This window comes from Sphaeramia orbicularis, chromosome 4 (assembly GCF_902148855.1).
Source record: "Sphaeramia orbicularis chromosome 4, fSphaOr1.1, whole genome shotgun sequence".
NCBI lineage: Eukaryota > Metazoa > Chordata > Actinopteri > Kurtiformes > Apogonidae > Sphaeramia > Sphaeramia orbicularis.
Window position 1 is genome coordinate 12,737,955 of NC_043960.1, and position 10,007 is coordinate 12,747,961.

The following is a 10,007-nucleotide window of genomic DNA, read 5'->3' on the forward strand; positions in this document are numbered from 1 at the left end:
GTTGTTTTGAGGTTTTATTATGAGGAGCTCAGAACAATTAGATGCTTTATGATCAGACCAGCTTCCTATGTTTTTCCAAAAGTCTACAGAACACTTTTATGAGCATGATTATAAATACTCATATCCTGTTTGGTCTGATTACAGATGTACAGAAGCTGCAAGTAAACAGGAGTGGTTTAAGTTTATAATACTGATGTGTATTTGTTGTATCATTAAATCAAGAGTAAGGACGGAAGTGTCAAGATAATCTCAGTTGGATTTGTACTTTGCCTCCTCTAAAAGTCATGATACATGGCTATGATTTTTGAGAATTGATTGTGCACTTTTTAAACACTGCTTTTTTTGTTTTTTATAATCGAAGATTTATTGATTTTTTTTTTTTTTTTTTGACAAGAAACACACAACACTCATATCATTTTTAACAGCTAACACTTTACACTATACCAGTGGTTCCCAAACCCCATTTTAACATCACTAATTTCTGGCGACCCCAGACATTCAAAACAGAGACGTTCTTTTTTTTTGCTAAAATTTTTTTTGCTTTTGATCATGTCATAGTTTGCTATACTATGTTCCAGATAAACCTTAATTTTAGACAACATTTAGTCTATATAATATATATTATTATGGACGGAGGCAGAAAAGCCAGGTGTAGATTACTGCACAAAGTGAGAATTTGATTTTCCTTGGTCAGGATATGTACAGTCAGTCCAGTTTGGATTTACAAGGCTGACAATTAATACTGAACAAACAAGAACTCAAACTATGAATTATGAAAGAGCTGCAGCATCTGAAACTGACCACAATGAACATTTGAAAGATAAACAGTACCACAGTGCCTCAGTTTCAGACTCACAGTTTGTCTTTTATATCTTGGGATTGTCTCTGTCAACTCACTATATATTTTTATTTGTCATTTTTTTTTAAAATTTATCATTTACTAGAAATTTCAGGCGACCCCATTTGAATTCCAGGCGACCCCACATGGGGCCCCGACCCCAAGGTTGAAAAACACTGCACCATACACACCCACTACACAGCCAGGGCAATGAAACAGAAAACCAGTAATAGTATAACATCACAATAAAATAAAATAAAAAAAAGGAAATAACACATCTTGAATAAAATAGAAACAAGAAAAGCACTTGGAGAGCGCAGACCTCCACCAAGACATATCTGCCCCCCCTCCCATCACCACAATTTAATCATTTCTTCCTTGTGCCAGTATCAACATTTCCTGAAAATTTCATGAAAATCCGTCCATAACTTTTTGAGTTATCCTGCTAACAAACAAACATGCTAACAAACACGCAAACACACAAAGCAAAGCGATCACAAAGATAAGATACAGAATGAAAAAAAAAAGAAATTAAAAATTCGGGTGGGATTTATTCATGATAATACTTTTATTATGGAACACTAGTCAGTTGAAATCGAATTTAAAATACTGCATGTTTGCAAAAATATGAAAAGAAGTATTAAGGCATCAAACGGACAAAAATGAACATCCACTGTTTGACCACAAAGGGTTTGGGAGTAGAATTAAAATTACATTTGATGCATGTTTAATCTGATGTGGTTGTTTTTAGCTAAAAATGTTCTTCAAATGAAGACTAATACAGTCTAACCCTCATGGAAAACTAATGTTCTCATTAGGGATGTGTAAAAGTGTAACAAAAATGGAAGGACAAGTAAGTCTCTGATCTCTGCTTAAAGGCATAAAAGGTGATATATACACCTACAGGCTCCATCAGTAAAGTGGAAAAAGCTCCATTCCCTAAACAGATTGAAGCTCTAAACATCAATGGTGTGTATTATACTGTGAACATCAGGACTCAGCGCCAGAACACCCACTTCACTTCACTTCAATGACCACAGGACTACAGTCGATGGCATTTATCCACAGTCCAGCAAAGTAACATTCCTCTGGTCAGGAAATAACTGACTTTACGGATCTCAGCATTAACTTCTCAGTCTAATAATGAGACGTCAGGTCAGTGTTTCCTCTGACAGCAGGTAAACACACTCCTGGTCTGTGTGTGTGGATAGTGAGAGTCACCGATGGTCAGTGTTTTGGCCTGAAGCCCTTCTTTCCTTTGGCCTCTCAGTGGAAAAGCACCAGAGGGAAGCAGAGGAGGGGTCTTGCCTGTAAAAGACCTCTGTGTCCTGGGTTTGGTCTGCAGCCAAAGAGCAGAAGGAGGGACGTGACTGAGCAGGTACACCCAAGGAAACCCGCCGAAAAAAGATCACATTTTATAACTAACACAGCTGTAAAACTCAAAGTGTAACGATGAGCTTTGGCTGTGTTTTCTGAGAGGACTTTAAGCTGAGTCTACTGATAGAACTTGGACTTTGGCTGGAGAGTCATCGTATAAAGTACTGGAGAAACCAAGGCAAAGATATTTGGTCTGACGGCAGCGTTAAGGACGACCATGGCCACGTGGAGGACAGTGGGAGCTCTAATACTCATACTACACGCTGGTAAGAACTGCTTTTGTACCTGAAAACACTAAAGATACACAAAATATACACTACCACATTGTGTGCAAAAGTTTTTTTTACAGTGTCTGAAAGTAAATATGAGTTGAGAGATGGTGTTATTTATTCTTTGTGCCTGGGCCCCTCTGAAAAAGCTCTTCACCCTGGAAAAAATACAAATCTTACCAAGTGTTTTTTTTTTTTTTCCTAAAATAGTTAGATATTAGCTCTTAAATTAAACGCTTATGAGCTATTTTTGTTATTATTACTATATTTGTCCAAACAAATGTACCTTTAGTTGTACCAGGCATTCAAATCAACAAGACATTGAAGAAAACGAGGGTGGTTTAATTTTTTTCTGTGGCTGTATTAAAGACACATATAGGATAGCAGGTTAAGGTTAATAGTTTCTGATACTATGTATCCCCCTACATCATTTTCTAGAAGTCTTAAGTAGGTCTCAGGTCTGGATATTTGTAGTTTTGGAGCTTTTCACAGCTGTATATACACTATGTGGACAGAAATATTGGGACATATCACACTTTCAGCTTGTAGGACTTCCCATTCTTGTTGATTTGTAATATTATTATGATAAAAAAAAAAAAAATGTTCGTGTCAGTTGTTGTCACTAGAGTCAAACCAGCACATTTTTTTTTTGCTTGTATTAAGCAAAAAAAAATCTTGAATCAAGCAAAAAATCTGCCAGTGAAACAAATGAAAATTATCTTGGTAAGATTTCTTGAATTAAGATTTTCAAGATCTATTGTCTAAAAATAAGTTCTTATAGCTCATTAAAATGTTACTCTTTAGGTGATTATGTCTTATTTTAAGTGTGATGAGATATTTTGACTAGAAATGAGAAAAATACACCAGGTAAGATTTTAATTTTTGCTGTGCAGCTTCCCAGGGTGTTCCATTTCACAGAATGGGAATGCAAAATGTAATGTTTTTGCACTTGGATCTTATAATAGATATCTGAATAAATAAATTAAATGATAAAATAAAGAAGATGGATGCAAATTTATGTTACAAAAAGCTAAAAAAGAAGTAAAAATGTATTTCTTTTAAAGAGGCTCAACTGTGGAATCGTGTTAATTAAAAACTTAAGCAATATACTTCCTTTGTTATGTTCAAAAAAGCATTATATGCATCTATATTTGAGAGTTATGGCTGTAATTTGAAAAAAAAAAGTTATGTATGTATATATTCTTTTTTTCTTTCTGCTGACACCATGTATTGTGTAGCTTAAGTTGTAAAGTAGGTGGGCATTAATAAGCTTTGCTTCTGCTGAGCCTTTTTCAGTCAAAACATATTATTTCTCGCTTCTTCTGCTGTTTTGAAAGGCATATATGACTGAAATAAACTATGACTATGACTAAAATATCACAGCTTTTTTCTTACCATTAAATATGATCGGGAATATTCTGTGTAACAAGAAGCCTCCATAAAACCATTAGTTTAAGACCAGTGAATCAGAGAAAAGCTTTATATTCTTAAGCAGAAATACAACAATGTATAAGGTAAATATTGTGTAAGTACTTTTTAACTATATAATTAGTTGTTGATGTATGATGGTCTTGAAATGATTTTACAGTTTTCAGTAAACTTCATGTAAAGTTCCAGTATATTTCCCAAGTCTACTTTATGTAAAATTTTGGGATGTATTTGTCCACATGTAGTTTATAAGAATATACCTGTAAATACAATTTAGATGTCAGGATAGCAATATTTAAATACATAACTACTTTAATACTTATTTTGTGCTCTAACAATACTGAGAAGAACAAGGATTACAAATTGCGCTATATACAGAGCATCTTGTCTACTTTTACATTTACATGCTGTTAGTTTACTAGTATGTTTGTAGTACCAGCCCATATTTTAGTTTATGAAGATATATTTTAAATATGCTTTAAGTGTAAGAACAGTAAACTTGGAACACACAACTAGTTTTCATCTAAGTTTTGGTTAGTTTGGACTAGTTTCCTCTTACATAGTTATTACGAACTTTTAAATGACTTTTTTCTAAAGTAAACATTGATCAAAATATTAAGTACTAATGTAGGCTAAATGTACGCATACTTTCCGGTTTAAGCCAAGTACACTTAAGTAGAGGTATTTTTGATAACACTCATCGCTCATTCAGAGATAAAATATGCTAAATCTTGCATAAGATGTATTGAGAAAAAAGATATATGATAAAATGTTATATATTTAAATAAGTTTGTCTGCGTTTAGAAATCTTACACTAGAGGGAATCTGAAAAGTGAATGTATAGTTGCAGAAAACATGATTAGACCACCCTTGTTTTTTTCAATTTCTTGTTCATTTTAATGTCTGGTACAACTAAAGGTACATTTGTTTGGACAAATATAATGATAACAACAAAATAACTCAAAAGAGTTTAATTTGAGAGCTGATATCTATCCATTTTCCATGTTTTCTTGATAATAACCAAAATCACTTCAGTTCTTACATCAGTTTCTATGGCATTGTACTGCCAAAAACAGGGTTTTTATGCATTCCATGTTTTCTTTTCTGTCTGTTTTAGTCACATGATACACACAGGAGTTAGTACTTGATTACATAACCATTGTTTGGTCTAATAATTTTTTCTGTGACTGTATTCTAATTTTCAGGGAGTGTTTTAAATGGAACTGGAACTTCAGACACAGATACTGCTTTAGAGTGATACAGATTCTATCATTAATACACAGACTTTCAGATTTTAACTCAAATGTCTCGTATTTGGTAGAGTTTCACTACTTTTACTCTGAAACGATTCTACTCATAGATCCCTTTTAGTACATAAAAAGTAAACTGAAGCCATACTGTGTCTAAAAGAAGCACACTAGTACTTAAATGAACTGGTATGGGAAGAGATGATTCCTGTTAATGAGACATTTTATACTGAATGAAGTCAAAGTGCTCAGATGTGATGCTGTGTTTTTGAGTGTTGTGTTTTAATGTGTGTCCTCCTCAGTGTGTGGTCAGCGCAGCATCAGATGGTGCACCCTCACCGATGAAGAGCAGAGTAAATGTCAAGCAATGTCTCAGGCTTTCGCTGCCGTCTCCATCCGTCCAAACCTCGACTGCATCAAAGGATTCACAGTCGAGGGCTGTGTTCAGAAACTGCAGGTCAGATTCCAACACCAGGAGTCTTATCTTTTAAACACATTAGAGCCGCAACACAGGTAACGTTATCGTTGTTAAATGAGATCAAGCTGTGACACAGGGACACATTTCATGTTCAATAAGCTCTGTGCTGACAACTAAATAACTTACCTCCATGTTTTATACAAGTATGAATAGGTCTCGGTAAGTACTTTCACATGACACAATTTTGGGGTAAAAAACTAATTACTGCTGTGTGAACATCATTTTTTTTTTCACTTTACGCAACTTTACGTTTCCAACCTTTTTTGGCTCTTGACCCCATTTTAACATCACAAATTTCTGGTGACCCCAGACATTCAAAACAGAGACATGTTTTTGCTAAAATTAATTTGTTTTTGATTTTGTAATATGGCTAAAATTTCCTTAGGGGGTCAAATAAGTGGTCATTTTTGTCAAAAAAAAAAAAAAAAGTTGTAAGAAATGCATAGAACTGTGTTGAAATAATGCTAATTCATTTGTGCACAGACTACTGATATTATTTGACAGTGGAAGCTATATTTTCAGAAATACTGGATTTTCAATAGCACTTGTATGTGAAAACTTTTGCTGGTGGACGGACGTGACATTACCCATGATGATCTGGTCAGTACCAGTACTTTATTAGTAATAAACTTATATACTTACTATTGCTAATTCTCCTCTTATTCATAAATGTTAGTATTGTGGATCTAAAACGATAACAGCTGACACAAAAACACAAAATGTGGCAGTGGACGGATGTGACATGGTTGGTACAGATCCCATCATACTGATGCTCGGCAGCCATGTCACCGTTTACACTAATGATCCCTGTGCAAAAACTAGTATCACAATTATTTATTGTATAGTTTATCATCATACTAAAGAGTAAATAACCATATAGAATTGTTATTTCTTTATAAAAATGCTTATTATTAGAAAACTGTTGATTTAAAAAGTGATGTGTGACATTCTTAATGTATGTATTGGCGTAACATAAGCAGGATGGATCAGCACCATACTCCATATTGCAACCTGTAAAAATAAAACATGTGATATGTAGGATAGAATCTTGTAAGAAAAATTGGAGAATCTAAAAGAATAGAATATTTGTTTTTCAGGTAAATTCAGTTCAAATATAACTTGGCCATTTGTGACATGAAAATATAGCATTAATTGTGATGAAATTGGACATTTTTGACCTGAAAACATAGTTCATATGGCCATCAACATGTTGCAACAAAACTTAAATCCTGTAAATTTGCAGAACTTGCATTTACCAACACAAAGTTCCTTTGGGGATTCACTTATATTGATCTCTTATGCACAAAGACATAAACAAGACCTCTAAGCAAATTTTAGCTGAATAGTTTGCTATACTATGGCGCAAATAAATGTAAATTTTAGGTGACATTTAGGCTATATAATGTATATTATGCACCTTTTTGGTGTCTGCTTCTCAGTTTCTCTTGGACATGTCTTAGTGGGGTCAGGCGGGCCAAGAAATCTTTCCATTCTCTGTTCGATCCGGTTTTCTGACTGTGACTGTTTTCGGGCAGGTTGAAGCGTAGTAACACACGTGGTCACATGATCGGATCAATCAAGATATGCCCTCTCAGATATTATATAATGCATTTTATTTGAACTTGGTTTTTATTAGGGAAAGTGTGTGGTGTTTTAATTATAATGAAATATTTACTGAATCATTAAAAGTATTTTTTATTAATATTCTTTTTTTTTATCAATTACTTGAAATTTCAGGTGACCTCATTTGAATTCCAGACAACCCCACGTGGGGTCGTGACCCTAAGATTGAAAAACACAGCTTTACAAAAACGTACAAAACATCCTGTTCTCATAAGAAATTGATACTAAATGAAACACAGGACTTAAGCTATGATGTCAAACTACAATTGTGATCAATATTGGATAAATATGTTTAAACAATAAGTTTTTATGAACACAAATATGGTGTGACACGAGGACAGCAGTTTGTCACTTTGTTCAGTATCATAATAAAGACTACTGGAATTAAAACACTGCAAATATGTTCATAAACTTTTATTTAACATACTTATTACAACTGAAGTGCAATATACAGCTAATAGCAGAGCATATTTGACTAATAATCTGATTGTACATAATCTTTCTATATTCTTGTACTGTTGAATAATTAGTTCCCACAGGTTCACAGACTAAAAATATCACTTATACAAGCAAGTACAAATATTATTATTAAAGATAATAATGTATTTACATATATTTCAGAAGTATAACTTTACATAATCAGTTATATCTTTTTTCTACAAGTGATACTAAAATTTTGTAAACAGTTCTTAAGCTAAAAAAAAAAAGCCTATTTGAGAAATGATAGGTCAAACTTAAATTTTGGCTCTGATGTTCACTTTTCCTTGATCTGGCCTAAATGTCCTGGTTTAGTCATCAGCTGGGACAGTACAAGAGTCATTCAAAACCAATGGAACATGTAGGGTGGTGCAACACAATCAGTCATCAGATAAAATGATGAGAACACAAGGGAAAACTGCAATAAAAACTTTAGTAGGTGAAGCACTAATCAGAACGGGTAAAGGTGAGTTTCAGACAACATCCAGAAAACAGTGACGTAAATGTCCCAGTTTAGGGGAAAATACCTCGTATATATTCACTTCCTTTGAAAGTGAATGTTTGAGACTGTCTTTTTAACTACAGTATTGAATCACATATTTTTAATCCTTACAACATATTCCACAATATAATGGCTTAACTATGCAGAACTGGAGGGTAACTAAATACTTTTACTCAAGCACAAAAGCAAAATTTGTGGTCCATTTTAGGTCAATTCCATGCAATATATACAGTACTTTCTACTGCATCTGAGAAGTGAATATTATGCTTTTATTTTTCTAAATTTATTTGACAGCTTTAGTTAGTTTTCATGTTACATTTTCTTTTCCTGTTCAGTGAATGAATATTTTGTAATAAACTGAAGGAAGGACTGTTCCTGCATGAGTTGAGATCATTCTCGTAGAATTAATGCTAATTCAATACTTTCAAAACACCTTGCACTGCAAAAAAGGGGTGTCTAAAAACAAGATAAAAACATGAAATCTGAGCAAAAATGTACTCGAAACAAGTGAAATACCTGTCCATGCAGCAAGATAGCTTCACTTGACAAGACTTCTTGAATTAAGATTGTAAAATCTAAAAATAAGCATGGCTACGATATATGAATGCTTAAAATAAGAAATTAACTCTTAAAACAAGATAATTATCTAACACTTCTAAATCTTAGGGTTTTTTTTTTTATCTTGATAAGAACCAAATAATTTGCAGTGTGGATTGACTGAAAAAAACATATACTAGAAATACAGGGTGACCCAAAAAAACGGGAATTTTTGAAGTGCGTATTGGCAGACATGAGCAAGTGGCAGCACTGCGAGACAGTGACCTTGAGCAAGTAAACCCACCCCCATTTTAGTAACCATTGGCGGCTGTTGCGAGAATTGTTCGGTAACCGTGTGATCTCAAGATTCGGTAACGTTCCTTGGCCCCCTAGATCGCCAGATTTGTCCGTTTGTGATTTTTTCTTGTGGGGCTATCTCAAGAGTAAAGTGTACACGACTCGACCAAGAATTCTGGATGAGTTAAAACAGAGAATTCAGGATGAAATTCACAGTATCCCAGCTGAGATGTTGCAGCGGTCAATGAGGAATCTCAACAAGCAGATTTCAAGAATGCATTCGTACAGGAGGACGCCATCTACAGGAAGTAATTTTTAAAAAATGAAAATTCCATCATTGTTTCTTAAATGGCATGGTTTAAGGTTTCAATTACAATGAATAAAGTATTTTTCTTCCATCGCTCTTGGTTTTATTGGATTGTTAAAAAGTTCCCGTTTTTTTGTGTCACCCTGTATATGATGATTGCTGTAGATAAAACTACCAACACTATATGATGTTTTATTTTTTAACAAGATCTGCCTTCTAAAATATAACAGTATATTAATGCAGTAGTAATGAATAAAAAATATCACGTGTAATACTAAAACAATGATGTGCTATTTTTTTCTATTGCAAAAGTGTCTACTTTCAAACACATTTTGCTGATAATACATATGTACTTCAATCAATCAATCACTCAATTTGTCACAAAATTATTACAAACAGTCAAAATTGACAATTCATTTACAGATACATTTTGTAATAGGACACCCCAGAAGCAGTCCTCAACTTATGAATGGGGTCCCTTAAACATGTGATAAGAGACACAATTTACATTATAATCTTTAATAAATTAAAATGTTCTAAATAACTTTAAACATATTTTAAAATATTTACCTGTCTATCTAACGATGTTTCATTTCATTTCCTTTTCCTGCCATACGTACTTGTACA

General features: G+C 33.6%; 1 protein-coding gene across 2 annotated transcripts in view; it reads left to right on the forward strand.

Moving 5' to 3' along the window:
• The first annotated feature begins 1,829 nt into the window (after nt 1–1,829).
• Nucleotides 1,830–10,007, forward strand: part of meltf (melanotransferrin) — a 21,387-nt gene continuing 13,209 nt past the window's right edge. The window contains exons 1-3 of one of the 2 annotated variants that reach the window (XM_030131454.1): nt 1,830–2,216; nt 2,318–2,481; nt 5,462–5,616. In XM_030131454.1, coding sequence (XP_029987314.1) covers nt 2,433–2,481; nt 5,462–5,616 — 204 coding nt within the window. In that variant the 5' untranslated portion in view covers nt 1,830–2,216; nt 2,318–2,432. Of the gene's footprint in view, nt 2,482–5,461; nt 5,617–10,007 lie in introns of both variants that reach the window. The other variant, XM_030131453.1, reaches the window with a different exon arrangement.